Here is a 19,590-nt window from a genome sequence, read left to right as displayed (position 1 = left end):
GTCAACACCACGCACCAGTGTGAGTGGAGGTAGAGCTGGGCCGTGTCTATTCACGGCAGATTCTCTAGAAGAAATGACTGCAAGAAATGACTGCATGCACAGTAGCCATGGCAGTAGCAAGCCTCTAGGAACAGTTTTAAACTCCCACGCCCAGAGCTGTGCAGTTCCCTGGCTGCGCGTGTATTTGCGAAGCTGGCAGCCATCACACATCAGTACTCCTCAGTGGTCACTCCCAGTGCACCACCTACCTCGAGTCTCATAGCTTTACCTACTCTAGACATTTCACTTAAAAATGTTTTTAGAAACAATTAAAAAGAGTTGGGGCTGGCATCCCATAGGGACACCAATTGGGAGTCCCGGCTGCTGCTCTTCCTCTGCTGTGGCCTGGGAAAGCAGTGCAAGATGTCCCACGTGCTTGGTCCCTGCACCCACGTGGAGACCCAGAAGGTCCTGGCTTCGTTGTGGCCATCTGGGGAGTGAACCAGCAGATCGAAGACCTTTGTCTCTCCCTCTCAATGTCTAAAACTCTGCTCTTTCACTTCTCAGGCAGCCGAAACGGCTGGGGCTGGGCCAGGTCACAGCTAGGAGTTTTATCTAGGTCTCCCATGTGGGTGGTGCAGGGGCCCAAGTGCTTGGTGGTCCATTTTCCACTGCTCTTACCAGTTAGGCCCCAATGCTGGACTGTGATTTAAATTTTTAGTTATTTGGCAGGAAAAAAAATTGAGGCAGAGACAGATCCTATCTTCTGGTTTACCCCCACATGTTAGGATCACAGCGGGAGTGCACTCCAGATCTCCCACATGGGGGCAGGAACCCAGTTACGTGAGCCCTCACCACTTCCCACTGGCGGCAAAAAACCGTAGTAGTCAGGTCCAGAGCTGGCTTTTGAGCCCAGTAACTCCCACACACCACCCAGGTGAAGGGCCTAACCTGGAAAACCTCTGAAGTGTTATTTCTCATGAAGCAGAATCCTGCGAGACAGGCTGCTCACTTCCCTGAGCACGCACGCTACAGCAGGTGCTGGGCTGAACCCCATGGCAGGGGTTGGGGAACCCAGTTTTTTGTTTACTCATCAGCTGATGGACTTACACACAGTGACAACCACATGTCCTAGTCACCCAGTACCGCAGAAGAGCCAAACACTGAAAATCTTACTGTAGGCTATGAAACAAGACCTATAAGCTGTGAAGAAGAAATGTTTGTGTCTCCAGTTCTTACGTCCAGGGAACGCGCACAGCGAGGCTCAGCGTCCTCGCCACGAAGAGGGCTCTCAGGAAAACCCGACTCTGCCAGCACTGTCAGCCTGGATTCCAAAACCGAGCCAACAGCATGTGTGCGTCCCAGCCCTGCGCAGGGACCCTGGCACAGAGCCTGAGCGCACCAGTACAAGAGCCGAGACACAATTCCAGTCCAGCTCGCAACAGGGTTTTATTTGGGGATGAATATAAAGGAGAATGAAACGACTACTTTAAATGGAAAACCAGAAACAAGAGTGAGTGAGGGACAGTCTGTCTTCGGCACTACAGAGGCGGCCCGGGCCGGCACAGGAGACCAGAAATAGATCCCAACATCCACAAACACTGAGGACAGCAAAGGTCACGTTGTGATCCGTTTATGTAACAAGGGACTATTAATATCTGAAACAACCAGTTCTCTACCTCCGAGAAGAAAGCCGAGTCCCTTACTTCCTGTCCTAGGCAACGTGTAACCTCCAGGAAACCTAAGACGTTTAACACGACGTACCTGCCTGGAGACTCCCTCGATTCTTCACAATCAGCTGGCTTGTAATTATTTATCCTTATTTCACTGTTAATATGCCAGGAACGCACAAGAATGGCCGGGTGTCCAGCCAGGTGCTATGTACTGGGCCTCGGCACCACCCAGGTGACTGCTGGCATTGGACAGGGATGCCTGCTGGTAGAGATAGGGACTCGCAGGCAGAAATCAAGGAATCATAAGGTGACAGGGACACAGTCACCAAAACCAAAAACTGACAGTAACGCCGGGGAACAGGTGGAGAAATTTCTTAGCACACATTAGGATTCTCATGCGATTACATGAACATTACAGAAAATGCAAGTTATTAAGCGAGGTGTGGGGTGTGGGGTGCCCTGATCTTCATTACTGCAGAGCCTGCTGCGCATCTGGGGGAGTGCAGCCCTCAGGGATGCCAAGATTCTCCCAGGAAGGACAATCTCCCTACCCACACAGCTGGTGGTGTGGCACAGTGGGTTAAGTCGCCACTTGGAATTCCGGCATCTGGGACAGCAGCCAAGGATGGACTGAGTGTGTGGGCCCCTGCACCAGTGTGGCAGACCCAGAGCCGTTCCAGGCTCTTGGCTCACCCCAGCCATGGCAACCATTTGGGGACTACCTTTCAAAAAAACTTTTTTTAAAAAAAGTTACCCAACAGCTATGAATAAAGTTTTTCCGCCTTTTCTTTCTTAGGTGCCTGTTTCCAGGCAGAAAAGTTACTTATTGACAGCTAGTCACTCTGAGCCCCGGGAGTCCACCTCATTTAACCTTCGCAGTCACCTGGTCAAGCAGCTGTCATTTTACAGGTAAGGTGACGGAGGCTCAGATGGGCGGCAGAGTGAACTAAAGTTTATCTCCTCAAAAACAAGCAGCAGGGGCTGGTGCCAGGGTGCAGCGGGTTAAAGCCCCAGCCTATGGGTGCCGGTTCGAGTCCCCATTCCTCCACTTCCGATGCAGCTCCCTGGTAACGTGTCTTGGAAAACATTGGAAGATGGCCCAGGAAGAAGCTCCAGGCTTCGGATCAGCTCAGCTCTGGCCTTTGTTTGCAGCCATTTGGGAGTGAACCAGCAGAGAGAAGACCTCTTTCTCTTGTCTCTACCTCTCTTCAAATAAATAAAATCTTTAGCAGCCCAATCAGGAGCCTCCTAGCAAGATGGCGTCAGACTAAGGCTTCACTGCCCTTTCATTTCTAGAAGCTTAAGTAGAACCTTCCCAGATAAACACAGAGGTTCTGCTGGCTACACAGGTGGAGGCCGGGCTGGGCTGGGCCCGGGGCACCCACCTGTTTAAGTGCATTCCGTGCAATCGTCTGGAAGGCCTGCTCCACGTTGATGGCCTCCTTGGCACTGGTTTCGAAGTAGGGAATGTTGTTTTTGCTGTAGCACCAGGCCTGTGCCCTCTTTGTGGCCACCTGGAATAGGAAGCATGGCATGTAACATTCTGCCTCCAACCTGCAGCCATTTTTCAAGGACTGAGTCAATGACTAAATCACTTAGGAAGGGGAGATCAATGGTCAGAACACACACTAGTTAGAACTAACAAACGTGCCTAACATCCAAGAGAGCCCTCCAAATTGGCCCCACCTTTAGCACTTACTTGTCTGTTTTCGAGGTCGATCTTATTTCCCAACACAACAAAGGGGAAGTTTTCCGGATCCCGGGGACTGGCCTGGATGAGAAACTCATCTCTCCAGCTATCAAGCGTTTTGAAGGTGTTGGGGGCGGTCACGTCGAATACCAGAACGCAGCAGTCTGCACCTCTGTAGAAGGCTACACCGAGAGACTGGAACCGTTCCTGTCCTGCTGTGTCCCAGATCTACAGAGACAAAACAGGCACTCCTTGGGAGATGCTGGGCAGAGCAGCAAACGCGCATGTCTGTGTTTTGCCAGATAATGGCCTGGACTATAGGGCTACCCGCAAAGACAAGTGACTTCTGAACCAGAGCACCCCCACAACTCCCACTGTGTGTCTGGGGGGGGGGGGTCGTCACACTTGAGTGCAAACACTAGGGTGCTAGAAACATTTTGTCACGTGAACAGACAGGTAATTTTTTAAGAACTTACTTGAAAGAATTACAGATAGAGGAACGCATATATACACACACAGGCACACACACAGATCATCTATCCACTGGTTCACTCCCCTATTGGGCAGGGACAGGCTGCAGCCAGGAGCTTCACTGAGGTCTTCCCACAGGGGTGGCAGGGGCCCAAACACTTGAGCCATCTTCCACTGCTTTTCCCTGGCCATTCGGCAAGAGCTGGATTGAAGTGGAGTGACTGGGACATGTACTGGTACCCATATGGGATGCTGACATCACATTCACCTGCTATGCCACAATGTCAATTCCCATGGACAGAGATGTGAAATTCAAACTTAAGATTCACAGATTCCAGGAACCTTCAGGAGTTGATGGAAATAAAGGGAGGCGATTACTTGAAAGGTACATGTGTCATGTATGAAAAGCTCAGTATGTTTTATTTATATAGTGCAATTAAAAAAACAACTAGGGCTCAGCATTGTGGTCCAGATTAAGCCACTGCTTGTGATGATGGCACCCTGTATCAGAGCACCAGTTCAAGTCCCAGCTGCTCCACTTCTGATACAGTTCCCTGCTAATAATGCACGCGGGAAAACAACAGATGATGGCCTGGGTAACTACGGCCCTGCCACCTAAATGGGAGAACTGGATGTATTTGTTGGCTCGTGGCTTAGCCCTGCCTATTTTGGCCATCTGGGGAGTGAACCAGTAGATGAAAATTTCTGTCACTCTGCCTTTCAAATAAACCAGTAAGTGTTAAAACAACAACAGGGGCCGGTGCTGTGGCGCAGCAGGTAAAGCTACCACCTGCAGTGCCAGCATCACATACGGCTGCCAGTTCAAGTCCCGTCTGCTCCATTTCCAATCCAGCGCTCTGCTATGGCCTGGGAAAGCAGAAAATGGCCCAAGTGCTTGGACCCCTGCACCCACGTGGGAGACCCAGAAGAAGCTCCTAGTTTCAGACTGGCCCAGCTCTGGTTTTTGTGAACATTTGGGGAATGAACCAGCAGATAAAAGACCTCTGTCTGTCTGTCTCTATAACTCTGCCTTTCAAATAAACAAACAACAACAAAATACCCTGTTAGAGATCAAGAAAACAGTGACAAGAACATAAATAATGGAGTAAAACTGGCCAAAGACCAGCACCTCGCTTGGTACCATGCTAGGTTCCAGAAAAGCCTAGATCTCCTCACTGCTGCAGATCCTTCGTGGTGTAAGGATAAAGTGCTATCAAGACAAACTAGCCCTTTTTTTTCCTGACAGGCAGAGGGGACAGTGAAAGAGAAAGGTCTTCCTTTTCCGCTGGTTCACCCCCCAATGGCCGCTACGACCGGCACACTGCACTGATCTGAAGCCAGGAGCCAGGTGCTTCTCCTGGTCTCCCATGCAGGAGCAGGGCCCAAGCACTTGGGCCATCCTCCACTGCACTCCCGGGCCACAGCAGAGAGCTGGCCTGGAAGAGGCCACAGCGGCCTTTGGTGGGAGAACCAATGGAAAAAGGAAGACCTTTCTCTCTGTCTCTCACTGTTTCTCTATCTGTCAAATAAATGATAATAATAAAAATAGGGGCTGGTGCTGTGGCGTAGTGGGTAAAGTTGCCACCTGCAGTGCCAGCATCTCATATGGGCACCGGTTTGAGTCCCAGCTGCTCCATTTCCGATCCAGCTCTCTGCTATGGCCTGGGAAAGCAGTAGAAGATAGCCCACATCCTTGGGCCCCTGCACCTGCGTGGGAGACCTGGAAGAAGCGCCAACCATTGTGTTCATTTGGGGAATGAACCAGTGGACGGAAGATTGCTCTCTGTCTCTCCCCCTCTGCCTTTCAAATAAATATTTAAAAAATACACACACAACCAGGACCTAAATCCAGGCTTTGACAAGTTAGAAAACGGGCCAACACTGGCATAGCAGGTTCCGCTGCCACTTAAAATGCCAGCATCCCATATAAGAATGCTGGGAATACCCACTGCTTCACTTCTGTATTTTTTTTGAAAGATTTATTTGAGAGGCAGAGTTACAGAGAGGGTTCTTCCACCTACTTCGCCACACTTCAGTCCCAGCTTCCTGCTAAGGCACCTAGAAAGGCAGCAGGTGATGGCCAAAGTCCTGGGGCCCTGCACCACGTGGGAGAACTGGAAGCAGCTCCTGGCTTCGACCTGGCTCAGCCCTGGCTGTTGTGGCCATCCGGGGAGTAAACCATTAGATGGAAGACTTCTCTCTCTCTCTCTCTCTTGATCTCTGCCTTTCAAGTAAATAAGTAAGTAAATCTTAAGATTTATTTGAAAAGCATAATGAGAGAGAGAGAGAGAGAGAGAGAGGTGTCAAGATCTGTCTGCTGGTTTACTCCCCAGATGGTCACTGCAGCCGGAGCTGGACCAGGCTGAAGTCAGGAGCCAGGAGCTCCTCCTGGGTCTCCCAGGCAGGTGCAAGACCATCTTTTGCAGCTTTCCAGGCCATCAGCACGGAGCTGGATCGGAAGTGGAGCAGCCAGGACACAAATGGCATCCCTGTGGGATAAATGCAGGCCTCGAATCTGTTGCCGTTAGTGAACTACATGGTTATTTGGAATTCTGTTACAAAAAGATGACAACCAAATCACATTAAAAAGCTGGAAAATTTAAAAATGTTTCAAAACTGTGTCTTACATAAAAGGCAGAGAAAGGAGGAACACAGCTCCCACTTACTGGTTCACTCCCCAAATGCCCTGAGGAGTGGGCACTGGGCCAAGGCCCAACCAGGAAATGGGTGCAGCTCAGGCCTCCCATGGGTGCAGAGTAACAATTCTTTGAGCCATCACTGCTGCCCCCTCGGGTCTGCACTGGCAAGAAGATACAGTCAGGACCTGGAGCCAGGAGTCAAACCCAGGCAGTGTGGATGTGCAACAGGGCACCTTAACCAACAGGCCAGACGTGACTCACTGAACACCGTCATTTTAATTTCAGTTTCTCTTCCTTCTTCCAGTAAATGACTCCTGAAGAAACGTCAACTACTTCTACCCTCTACTATCTTTAAGTTCATTTCCAAAAGCTATTTATATATCTATACAGGATAGTCCCTGTCTTAATAGTTTGACTTAAATTTCTGACTTCAGGATGGTATGGAACATATGCATACAATCACTCCCATTTTGGGGGCCGGTGCTGTGGCGCAGTGGGTAAAGCCACTGCCTGCAGTGCCGGCATCACATACGGGCACCAGTTCAAGACCCGACTGCTCCATTTCTGATCCAGCTCTCTGCTCTGGGCTGGGAAAGCAGTGGAGGATGGCCCAAATCCTTGGGTCCCTGTAGCCATGTGGGAGACCTGGAAGAAGCTCCTGGCTCTGGATCAGCTCAGCTCCAGCTGTTGTGGCCATCTGGGGAGTGAATCAGCTGATGGAAGACCTGTGTCTCTCTCTGCCTCTCATTCTCTGTGTAACCCTGACTTTCAAATGAACATTTTTTTTTAAAAAAATCACTCCCATTTTCAGTGCAGTATTCATGAATTACATGAGATATTAAACACTTAAAATAAGATTTGTGGGACCAGGGTTGTGGCATAGGGGTTAAATTGCTGCCTGTTGAGGCCGGCACTGTGGTGTAGTGGGTAAAGTGGCTACCTGCAATGCCAGCATCACACACAGGCGCTGGCTCATGTCCTGGCTGCTCCATTTCAGACTGAGGTCCCTGCTAACGGCTTGGGAAAACCAGTGAGAGATGGTCTGAGTGACTGGGTCCCTCCCACCCACATAGAAGACCTAGAAGCAGCAGCTCCTGGCTCCTGGTTTTTGGCTTGGCCCAGCCACAGCTGTTCTAACCATTTGGGAAGCAAACCAGTGGATGTAAAACGTCTTTCTCCCTCTAACTCATACAAATAAATAAATAAATAAAATTTTTAATAAAATAAACTGCCGTTTCCAATGCCAGCCTCCCATATGAGCGTCAGTTTGAGTCCCAGGTACTCCACTTCCCACCCAGCTCCCTGCTGCCTTGAGTTCATGCCCACCTATGTGAAAAGTTCAACTGAGTTCCAGGCTCCTGGCTTCAGCCTGGCCCAGCTCAGCTGTTTCTATACCACTGGGGAGTGATCTAGCAAATGGAACAGAGTCGTCTTTCTCGCAAACATTTTAGGGGCTGGTACTGTGGCTAAGTGGGTAAAGCTCCCGCCGGCAACACCAGCATCGCACACGGGCACTGGGTCAACTCCCGGCCGCTCTACTTCTATTCCAGCTCCCTGCTAACGTGCCTGGGCAAGCAACCGAAGATGGCCCAAGTACTTGGGTCTCTGTGCCCACAGGGGAGACCAGGAAGATGCTCCTGGTTTTGGCCTAGCTCAGCCCTAGCTGTGTGGCCATCTAGGGAGTGAACCAGTGGATACAAGATTGTTTTCTCTTTCTCTCCCTTTACCTTTCTGTAACTCCACTTTTCAAGTAAATAAATATTAAAATTTTCTTTTAAAAAAATAAAGTGTATGAGAGAAAGTACAGAGGATGCTGGTTTACAAGACCACATCCCACACTCGAGTGCTTGGGTTCCCCTCCTGCTTGTGGCTTCTGGTCCCAGCTTCCTGTATGCGGATCCTCGGAGGCAGCATGGATGCCTCACGTTGGGTCCCTGGCACTCACAGTGGGAGAGCTAGACTGAGTTTTTTTAAGATTTTTTTCTTCTTTTTTTATATTTCAGAGTGGCAGAGAGAGAGAGAGACAGAGACAGACGGACAATCTTCCATCTGCTGGTTCACTCCCAGATGGCTGCAATGGCCGGAGCTGTGCTGATCCAAGGCCAGGAACCAGGATCCTCCTCCAGGTCTCCCATGTGGGTGCAGAGGCCCAAGGACATGGCCATTCTCTGCTGCTTTCGCAGGAGCATTAGCAAGCAGCTGGATAGGAGTGGAGCAGCTGGGACTTGAACTGGCGCCCACACGGGATATTGGCCCTTCAGGCAGCTACGCCACAGCACCAGCACTGGCTCCTGGACTGAGTTTTTGTCTGCTGGCTTTGGCCTGGCCCAGCCCTGGCTACTGGAGAATAGACTAGCGGACAACCGCTCTTTCAGATTCTCAGAGAAACAAATAAAATATATGGGAGAAGCCTGGGCAGGGGAGACAGCACTTAAGACATTGTTTGGGACACCCACATTTCCTATGGGGTCCCTGGGTTCAAATCCTGAGCCCAGCTTGGGAGGCAGCAGCTGATGGCTCACGTGGATAGGGGAGTGAACCAAGAGAGGTAGATCTGGCTCTCAAATAGTTTTAAGAGATACAGTAGGATGTGCACAGACCATATGTAAATACTATTCCATTCTATGTAAGCAGCAGATTTTAGTATCTGAAGGGATCCTGGAACATCACCCATGACGCTGAGGAAGATTCAGCCAGGGAGTTCTGTCCTCTTAGTATCACAGTCACAATTATAAAACAGGTACGTACATACGCCAGAGCGCACTCCCCCCGCAGCCCTCGAGGTTCACCCTGTGGCACTCGGGCACCCCCAGGCCTGTGGAGGGTCAGTGCAGTAGGGACTGCTACGCTGCCTGCTGCTTTTGGAACCTGTGCTGCCTGGATCACTGAAAGGTGGCTGTAGTCAAGGCTGTTCTTTCAAATTCGGCTTTCTCCACTGGCTGCCTCTCCTCAGAACCTATTTAAATGTTTCATTATCATCATATAGACTTCTATTTATCCCTCTTTAGAATCTGGGCTTCCTGAAACTGTGGATTGGTGCCACAGCAGTTCTGGAAACGTCTTGACAAATCTCATCTTTAATCTCTCTCTTCCCTCTGAGAGGGATTAAAAGTAGGTCTCTCCTACTCAATGAATCTTGTTTTTACCTTAGCCAGCATCCCATGAGTGCCAGTTTGAGTCTTTCAAATAAAAACTATTTTGTAGAGATCTTAATTCCCCGGGTTGCAGGTTTCTGCCTATGCCTTTCCTCCCCAGATCGCTGTAGCTTGTTTCCTCGGCAGATTTAAGGCTGTCTTATTTTCTTGAGGCGAATTGACAGAACATTGTTCACACATGATCTATACACTTGTTAAGTTAGAATCACATCCCTCTGAAATCCCTACAATCCATGACACAAACCTGCGCATCAGGAAGTTCCTTCCTTCCCTTTTGCTTGTTATTTGTGTGATAAAAACACTCGACGTAAGATCTAAGCTCCCAGCAAACTGTGACGCTTACAGTATAATTACAGGCGCTAGTCTGCACACATGTGTCACTCAAACAGCCTCCTGACTTCCTTACACATAAACAAAATACTCAGAAAAAGTAGGAAAACTCCTTGTCACGATGCCTTGTTTTCTCATTTTGAGCACCTGCTGCTAAAAGCTTTTGAAAATTCCTCAAGAAGTACAGTGACAAAGCCTTTGTCCAGACAGTGGCTTTCACGTACATCCAGTCTTGGAAACCAGCGGGGGAAAGCCCAAGACCCAGTTCGTCCACTTTCCAGACGTCACTTACACCCCCTGGGGCTCCAGCCACGGTCTCTTCAGGAGTGAAGCAGTCAAGGGTCCCAGTGTCCTGGGCATGTGGGGACTGACCATAATGACCCTGACCCAGCAGGGGTTGGGCCCTGACCTCTGACCCCCTAGCCTGCATGGCTACTAAGCCAGGGTTCAGTCTGGCAGACTGTTAACTGGGGACAGCTTTGAGCTCTCTAGGTTACGTCCTTTCCCAACGTCACTTCTCCCAGAACCCTGCAGTTGCCGTATGCCCTTCTGTTGCTACGGAAGACTGTGTCAGTCTAACTGCTGTTCCTTTTCAGGTCATCTGGCTTTTCTCTATAGTTGCTTTCAGGATTTTATCTTTTGCTCTTATGCAGTTTTATGTTTTGTTTAGTAAATCTGCTCAATTCTTAAAGTTGACCACTTTCTTGAGCTGTTTAATCTGCAGCTTAGCTGTTCATTTAGTTTATTTCTATGTGATTTTTTTCACTTCTTCAAGATCTACTTTTCCATATCCTCATTTTCTTTAGTGTCCCTTTCCATCGTGGTTTCTGTTCCTTTCTGAAATGTTTCTAATCATTGCAAACATTACTTGTGGTCCATCATTTCCTCATGTGCTTCTAAGTGTCCCCATGGTTGCCTGCATGTTATCTTTGTTTCTGCCAGGAGTGACAGGGGTTCGTGTCAGATTACTTATTTTTAAAGATCTATTTATCTGAAAGAGTTACAAAATGAGAGGTAGAGGACAGATCTTCTGTTGTTTCACTCCCCAGATGGCCAAAATGGCCAGGGCTGGGCCAGGTCAAAGCCAGGAGTTTCTTGTGGGTCTCCCATATGAGTGGCAGGGGCCCAAACACTTGAGTCATCTTCCGTTGCTTTTCACAGGCCATTAGCAGGGAGCCTGATCAGAAGCAGAACAGCTGGGACCCGAACCAGTGCCCATACAGGATGCCAGTGTCACAGGTGGCAGCTTGACCAGCCACACCACCACGCTAACCCCTCCTGTTAGATTGTTTAAGACAAAGATTCTGTGCCACATGGAGTAGAAACTTAGAATCCACACATGTGGATCGCAGGACTGAGATTTTCCAGCCATGAAGCAAAAAAATCCCAGTCCACACTTCAGTCACAGTTCCACCACTTCCTTAGCCTGCTTTCATTTCCTTCCCAAGTCCTAGACTGTGTGTGTGCACGCACGTACATGTGTGTGCAAGGAGCTTCCCAATGCCAGTGCCTCTACCCTGTGTACATACCCTGCCCCTACGTAACTGGTAAAATTCCCTTCTGTCTACAAACTCCAGTGCACCATGGCAGGAGCCTCCGAACTTCCCATTCCCTCCAGTCCCCTTTGTTCTTGTAAGCTGCAAACTCCTTTTCTCTCAAGCTGGACCAACCAACTGGCTGGCTTATTTAATTATTTATCCTTATTTATTCACTTACATTTATTTGTTTATATTTCAAAGAGAGAGGGAGAGACACAGATATGTCTTCCACCTGTTGGTTCACTCAGCAAATATCCACACAAATAGGGCTAGGCCAGGCGGAAGCCAGGCGTCAGGAACTCAGGCTGGGCCATCCTCTGCTGCCTCCCAGGCACATTAGCAGGAGCTAGATTGGGAGTAGAGTAGCCAGGACTCAAACGAAACTCCGATATGGAATGTGGCCGTCCCAGCTTAAGCCCCTGTGCCACAATGCCTGCTTTCTGCAAGTTGCCTTAAGTTTTAGTTATATTTTTTTCCTTCCAAATATTTTATTTATTTGAAAGGCAGACTTACAGAGAGAGGAGAGGCAGAGAGAGGTCTTCCATCCACCGGTTCACTCCCCAGATGGCTACAACAGCAGGAGCTGCACTGATCAGGAGCCAGGAGCCTCCTCAGGATCTCCCAAGTGGGTGCAGGGGCCCAAGGACTTGGGCCATCCTCCACTGCCCTCCCAGGCTATAGCAGAAAGCTGGATCGGAAGAGAAGCAGCTGGGACTAGAACCGGCGCCCATATGGGATGCCGGCACTTCAGGCCAGGGCTTTAACCCGCTGTTCCTCAGCGCCGGCCCCAAGTTTTAGTTATATTTTTAAGCTCTTTCAGTGTACGTGTGATTGAAGTGGGGAAAAACTGTCATGGAAAAATTTCAAAATGCAAGCTCTGGGGGCTGGTGCTGTGGCGTAGGGATAAAGCTGCCGCCTGCTGTGCCAGCGTCACATATGGGCGCCGCTTTGAGTCCTGGCTGCTCCACTTCCAATCCAGTTCTCTGCTATGGCCTGGGAAAGCAGTAGAAGATGGATCAAGTCCTTGGGCCCCTGCACCCCTGTGGGAGACCAGGAAGAAGTTCCTGGCTCCTGGCCTCAAATCAGCGCAGCTCCAGCTGTTGCAGCCAACCGAGGAGTGAGCCAGCGGTTGGAGGACCCTCCCTCCTCTCTCTGTGCCTCTCCTTCTCTGTGTAACTCTTTCAAATAAATAAATAAATCTTAAAATCAAAATGCAACCTCTGAGCTAAAGTTGGGGGACATCTCAATGGAAGGAGACGTGACAGCAGGGCTTTGCTGGAAGCAAGGGCGCAGGCAGGAAACGGTGAGCAGTAGCTCTTCCTGCCGTTTTTCTGTGGCCATAATGGTACACGTGAATGTCCTGGATCAACTCTCAAGAGCATCAAAAGTGATGGAAAAAGAGGCAAACGCCAGGTTCTCATGAGGCCACACTCCAAAGTCACGGTCAGTTTCTAACTGTGATGATGACGCATCATTACACTGGCGGACTTGAAGTCACTATGATCACACAACTGGGAAAATCATTCTGAACCTCACAGGCAGGTTAAACAAACGTGGAGTAAGTGGCTGAAATTTTAAATTAATTAACTTAGTCTTATTTTAAAGATAGAGCGAGACAAACGCATGCATGTACACACAAAGAGATCCTCCATCTTTTGGTTTGTTCCTCAAATGCCTACTACAGCTGGAGCTAGGACAGGCCACAGTCAGGAGCCCAGAACAATCTGGGTCTCATGTAGACAGCAGGGATCCCAGGACCTGAGACATCACCTGCAGCCTCCCAGGAGCGGCATTACCAGGAAGCTGAAATCACAGAGAGCTGGGTCGTGAACTCGGGTGCTCCCAAGCAGTGTCCTGACTTCTGTGTCAAACGTCCCTGCTCGGCCCTCGCCAAGACTGGATGTGTAACTCAAAGACTGAACCAGCTGACAGCATGGCCACACAGGCATTCAGGATGAAAATACAGCACAGGGGCAATCTTGGGATTCTTTTCCAAAGGATATTAAGCGTATTTAAAAATAAAATACCTTAACAGAAGAGGGGAAAACCACTCAGAAGTGAATAGTTTATAACCGGAGTGAAGGCTTTCAGAAAGTCATACAGGGGTGGGTTAAGCCTCAGCTTGGGACACTGGCATCCCGTATCAGACTGCAGGTTTCAAGTCTGAGTCCTGACTACTGCACTTCTAATCTAGTTCCCTGCCAATGCGCCTGGGAAAGCAATGGATGATGCCCCAAGTGCTTGGGTCCCTGCCACCTTCGTGGGCAACGCCATGGCCCAGCCCAGACATTGTGGGCACCTGGGGTGTGAGTCAGCTGTTCTCTCCCCCATCACTCTGCTTTTCAAATCTATTCATCTGTCTGCCTGCCTACCTACCTACGTACTTAGTTGAAAAGCCATACAAAGGGATTTGTTCAGAAAGATTCAAGGGCAACCCTTGCGGCATTAGGCTGATACACGAAAAAACCAGCCAAGCTTCTGAGGAACACACCTTGTGGGGTCAGACAGGCTAGATTAAAATTAGAAAAATAAGGCAACAACTTTCATGAGTCCTATAAGAACACAGAAAGGATGCAAAGATTTTTTGACTTAAAACACTGGACAAGTACATTAAAAAAGGGACAAGTTATAAATTCTAGACACAAAACAAGGACCTGCAGGTGGCCAAACTTAGCAAAAACCAAAACCTTAAAGAGCAACAACAACAACCCAGGGAGTTCACTTAAATCTGAATTTTGGAGAGGTAAGAGCCCCTGCGATGCTGGCGTCCCATGTGCACGGCGTGGTTCATGTTCTAGGTGCTCCACTTGGGAACCAACTCCCTGGTGATGGCCTGGGAGGGCAGTGGAGATGCCCAGGTGCTTGGGCCCCTGCACCCACATGGAGACCTGGAAGAAGCTCCTGGCTCTGGTCTGGCCCAGCCCTGGAAGCTCTCTCTCTTTGAGTCTTCCTCTAACTATGCCTTTCAAATAAATAAATCCTTAAAAAATTCAATTTCACAAAAACCATGAAATACTTTTGGAATGTATTATCATGCAATATTTGCGACACACTTATACTAAAAAAGTATTCCCTGTTTATCTGAAACTGAAATTTAATTGGGTGTCTTGTATTTTTTTAAAGCTTTATTTTATTTGAAAGGCACAGTGAAGGGGAGGGGGGTGCAGATCTTCCATATGCTGGTTCACTCAAATGGCTGCAATGGCTAGCGCTTGGCCAGACTGAAGCCAAGAGTTTCTTCCAAGTTTCCCATGTGGGTGCAAGAAACCCAAACACTTGGGCCATCTTCGGCTGCTTTCCCAAGTGCATTAGCAGGGAAAGGGAACAGCTAGGACTTGAACTGGCGTCCACAAGGGATGCTAGTGTTAAGAGACAGTGGCTTTACCAGTTACGGCACAATGCTGGCCCCAGTATCTTGTCTTTTATCTCACAATCCTCCCTCTTACCAATTATCCATGAATACAATAGTGGGATTTGAAGACCAAGAAAGGAAAATTGCTAGGCATGAAAAAAGGATGTAAACTAAATAAACTGGCAAAGCCTGGTTGCCTCAGTTAGAAAGTGCTTACCTGCATCGTAACTAGCCTGTCATCCACCATCACCTCCTTGGTCAGAAAGTCTGCTCCTATTGTGGCTTTGTACTGGTTACTGAATTTCTTGTTCACGTACTGGTTCATGAGTGATGTCTTACCAACTCTGAAATTTGAGAAAAACCACGGTATAAATTCAAATGAAAGAGAATGAAGCCAACTTTGACATTTGCAGTTTTGGTAAAAGGAATCTGCCTGTGTTGAAGGAGAACAAACAGCCCTCAAAGCAAAGGCCGGCGGGAATCACCCATCGAGACCTTCTCCTGGGATAAAACATGGGTCCAGATGCGGTCTGATGCTAAACAACCTTTTGTCAGTTTTGGTAGAGGCAACTCAGATGGCAAAACCTAGTATTATTTCTCTCCTTCCAGGAGAATGCCAGCCCTCGCTTCTAAAAGGAGCTTCAGTAATAAGATCATTTCACTCTTCCAAAAATATCACTGCAGTCCTGGGTGTTTCTCCATTTAGCGGTTGTTATTCAGTTGGATGAAGTAATACAAGGCGGAAGCAACTGGCTCCGAGCAGACACACGCTGCGCAGCCAACTTGCTGCTTTACAGCTTCAGGTCTGAAGCAGAGGAAGAGCCAGCAAACCACCAAGCCAGAGTCCACCTGAAGTATGTTCTTCCAATGATGTTTTTCAGCAAGAACACACTGTTACAGGACGCCATCCTCGCACAGCCGGGAGCAATGCTAACCAGCCCACACCGCCTCAGCCAGGACTGCCAGAGGCGGGGAGGTGGAATCTGTAATGGAACAAGGTCTGGTGATTCGTTTTAGACAAGTATGGGTAAGGCAAGCCTAGGAACACCTCTCCATGGAGACAGCAGGCGGGGACAGGGGAGTGACCATGCACCTTGGCCCTACCTTACTGGCCTCTGACATGGCAAGCGGTAGCTTATAAAAGGTTCCTTGGTGATTTAACTAAGCCAGCCACACCAGGAACGTCACCAGCTTTTTAAAGGAGTGGCAGGAAGCTTTGAAATAGAGGCCCACACACCTGCATCTCCTGTTGTTGCTTTAATACGGGCGTCTTCAGTGAGACAAGGCATCAGAGGTCACTGCAGATGCCAATTCTGCAAAGCTCCCAGACACTGCCGTTAGTTACCTGGTGAGCAGCACACCTAGAACCAGGGGCTCAGGCTTTCACACACAGATCTGAGCCAAACACACCAAAAGGAGGCACAGTGGGCACAAAACCACAGATGCAAAGCAAGATGCCAAATCTATGGAAGCAGGACTCCCTGCCTGCCGACTTGGGAGTTCCATGAAAACGATGCTCTTTGTAGAGCTCAAGCAGTCATCCTCCCCCAAATCATGATGAAATCAGAGAACGGGGGTTACAGAAGATGCCCCGATTCACAGGGCCTGACACCCCGTGTGGTAGCACAGAGGGCTGAGCTCCAAGTCAGTCTTAGTTCCAATCCAGGAGAAACACTTACCCAGAATCTCCCAAGATGATCACCTTCAGCAACACTTTCTTCCGAGAGGTCATCTTTCAAACTAAGTGAGGAAAGGAGAAAGCACCGTGAGTATGACGACAGTAACAAGAAGCCCCTCCTATGGCCCAAGTGCTTGGGCCCTGCACCCGCATGGGAGACCAGGAGGAAGCACCTGGCTCCTGGCTTCGGATGGGTGTAGTTCCAGCCGTGGTAGCCATTTAGGGGGTGAACCAACGCAAGGAAGACCTTTCTCTCTAACTCTGTCAAAAAAAAAAAAAAAAAAAGGAAGCCCCTGCTTTGGCGCGGACAGCACAGGTGTAGGCCTTGCTCGCCTCTTTCCCAGCAGCTAGAGGGCCAGGAAAGCACAGCCCAGTTAGGAGAGGTCAAGGCTGAAGCTACTGGATCAGCATTTGGATTAATGCTCCAAACGGACTCAACAGCCTGTTCCTTGCTTCACTCAAGTCCCTGTGGGAATGCTGAGAACACTTCCACCCTCACCTCTGCTCTCCATCCCATTACCTTGCTTTATTTTTCTTCAGAGCAATCATTTTTATGTACTGTATTTGTCATCTGTCTACCTTCTCTTTTCCAATAATCTCCATGAAGACAGGTTTGTTTTGTTTGTTTTTTAAATGATGGGGATGGTGGGGAGGGGGTGGGAGAGGCAAGGAAGGGGAGAGAGATGTAGAGCAAGAGACCCTCCACCCCTGGTTCACTACACAGACAGGTGTTTGGGCCACCACCACCTTCCCAGGTGAATTAGCAGGAAGCAGAATTGGAAGCAGAGGGGCCAAGACTTCAGGCAGGCACTTGAACCCACAGTGACTTAACACCCACCCCAAAGACAGTTTGGTCCCGCATTGTACACTTGGTGTCAAGCAGAGAATTACTGTCAGCTTTTGTGATGGCGTGTGAGTACTGCTCCACTCTGCAGCTCCAGGGACCACCTTTTTTCCGGAAGACCTTTCGGGCAGGCTTCACTGCCTCTGATCAGGCAATATGGTGATACCTATCTGGGCTCAGTCCTCTTACAGCACTTGCCACACCATGCTCCAAGCACTTGTCAAGGCCCTCTTTTTTTTTTTTTTTTTTTTTGGACAGGCAGAGTGGACAGTGAGAGAGAAAGACAGAGAGAAAGGTCTTCCTTTCCCGTTGGTTCACCCTCCAGTGGCCGCTGCGGCTGGCGCACTGCGCGCGGCGCATCGCGCTGCTCCGATGGCAGGAGCCAGGTACTTATCCTGGTCTCCCATGGGGTGCAGGGCCCAAGCACTTGGGCCATCCTCCACTGCACTCCCTGGGCACAGCAGAGAGCTGGCCTGGAAGAGGGGCAACCGGGACAGAATCCGGCACCCCGACCGGGACTAGAACCCGGTGTGCCGGCACCGCAAGGTGGAGGATTAGCCTAGTGAGCCGCGGCGCCGGCCGAGGGCCCTCTGTCTTAACTACCTCTCAGCTGACCCAGCGACCTTTAGGGAAGGAGCAGGTGTCAGAAGCACTGCTTGCTCCTCTCAGCACTGACCACCCAGCTTCTTCAACATTAGACTGATGGTGTCTACAGCACACTGATGCTGAACCCAGACTGCTGGGATTTGTATTCTGGCTTTGCCAACTACCTTAGGCGATTTTTTTGCTGGGGAGGAATAGAGACGTAAGACTGTTTCCGTCCTAATGATGTGGTGGAGACTGAATGAGCAACACGCTCAAGTCAATGACTAGAATACACTAAGTGGTTAGTCCACATTGACCGCTAGCTACTGTTTCAATGGGAGCCAAATACAGAAATGAATAAATAACTGAACAGAGTCCAAAAGGGAATGAGAGAAGCAGAGGATGGTCAAGGACGAGGTAATTAAGCCACACCCTCCTTCCAACTCTCCTTGTTCAACTGCACGCAAGACCACAACTAAAAGGAAACATTTGTCTTGACTACCATGCCACAGGGCGCGACAAGATGGAGAACCCCATGCTCCCGAAAGTGCCCATCTTCCACAGCTGCAAGGACAGTGGGTGTGGGCATGGGGCTCGGCCCCACCACCCACCCCTCGGGGGCAAGGCCCCCTGCCCATGCCGGGTCTATGAGGACTCCGCATCCCAGTACAACAGCAGTTGTCTAGAAAGCTCCTACTAGCTAGTGCTGGTTACAGGGCAGTGGGGGAGCACTGGAGTTCCAATAGCTGGCTTCCTTCAGTCTTCTGTTTTGTTAGTTTGTCTTATTCATCAATGGGGTTAATTCCCCAAACTATCCATTATATGCAGAGAGCACTGGGCCCTACCTTCCTTCTCAGGGACTACCATGACTGACCAAACGTTCAGTCTCAGCTAAGGTCTAGTATTACATTTCAAGCCAGAAATCACATTATGACAGCTGGGGCAAGTTTCAAACCCAAAGAAGGGACGCAGAAGTGTTGAGGAGGCTGGCATTGTGCTGTACGGGGTAAGCTGCTGCCTGTGATGCTGGCATCTCATATGGACACTGGTTCAAGTTCCTACTGCTCCACTTCCCATCCAGCTCCCTGCTAATGAGTCTGGGAAAGAAACAGAGGATGGGCCAAGTGCTTGGGCCACAGTACCCACATGGGAGACCTGGAAGAAGCTCCTGGCTCCCAGCTTTGGCCTGGTCCTGCCCCAGGCAATGTGGTCATTTGAGGAGTGAACCAACATATGGAAGATATCTCTGTAACTCTTTCAAATAAATAAATCTTCAAAAAAAAAAAAAAAAAAAGGAAGAAAAAGGTTTGCTAAGTTTTTTTTTTTTTTTTTTTTAAGATTTATTTATGTATTTGAAAGGCAGAATTAGAGAAAGCAAAACACAAGATAAATCTTCCATCTACTGGTTCACTTCCCAAATGGCTGCCAATAGCCAGGGTTGGGCCAGGCTGAAGCCAGGAGCTTCTTCTGGGTCTTCCCTTGGGTGCAAGGACCCAAGCCTTGGGCCATCCTCCACAGCTTTCTCAGGCACATTAGCAGGAAGCTGGATGGGAGGTGGAGCAGCCAGGTCTCGAACTAGTACCTATGTCAGATGCCAGCGCACTGGCAGTGTCTTTACCCACTATGCCAAAGTGCCAGCCCTGCAAAGACATTTGT

At 49.4% G+C, this 19,590-nt stretch overlaps 1 protein-coding gene and 1 long non-coding RNA gene across 10 annotated transcripts in view; one reads left to right on the top strand and one right to left on the bottom strand.

Annotated features, from left to right (window-relative positions):
- RAB7A (RAB7A, member RAS oncogene family) overlaps positions 1-19,590 on the bottom strand; it is a 72,664-nt gene that overhangs the window by 1,935 nt on the left and 51,139 nt on the right. The window contains exons 2-5 of one of the 2 annotated variants that reach the window (XM_008260198.5): positions 16,507-16,567; positions 15,045-15,171; positions 3,352-3,570; positions 3,038-3,166 (exon numbers count right to left, since the gene is read on the bottom strand). In XM_008260198.5, the coding sequence (XP_008258420.1) occupies positions 3,038-3,166; positions 3,352-3,570; positions 15,045-15,171; positions 16,507-16,559 (528 nt within the window). In that variant the 5' untranslated portion in view covers positions 16,560-16,567. 2 annotated transcript variants of the gene reach the window in all.
- LOC103349171 (uncharacterized) overlaps positions 1-19,590 on the top strand; it is a 60,823-nt gene that overhangs the window by 19,825 nt on the left and 21,408 nt on the right. For 3 of the 8 annotated variants that reach the window (XR_007921682.3, XR_016215044.1, XR_007921680.3), the window contains exon 3: positions 2,449-2,561. This is a non-coding gene — a long non-coding RNA (uncharacterized LOC103349171). Of the gene's footprint in view, positions 1-2,448; positions 2,562-2,712; positions 2,898-6,756; positions 6,776-7,449; positions 7,681-8,455; positions 15,044-15,436; positions 19,239-19,590 lie in introns of those variants that run through there. The other 5 variants (XR_016215046.1, XR_007921678.3, XR_016215043.1 and 2 more) reach the window with 5 other exon arrangements.

This window comes from Oryctolagus cuniculus, chromosome 10 (assembly GCF_051225735.1).
Source record: "Oryctolagus cuniculus isolate XC-2025 breed Fujian yellow rabbit chromosome 10, ASM5122573v1, whole genome shotgun sequence".
NCBI lineage: Eukaryota > Metazoa > Chordata > Mammalia > Lagomorpha > Leporidae > Oryctolagus > Oryctolagus cuniculus.
The sequence above is the reverse complement of the archived record's forward strand: the minus strand, read 5'-3'. Positions and strand labels throughout refer to the sequence as shown.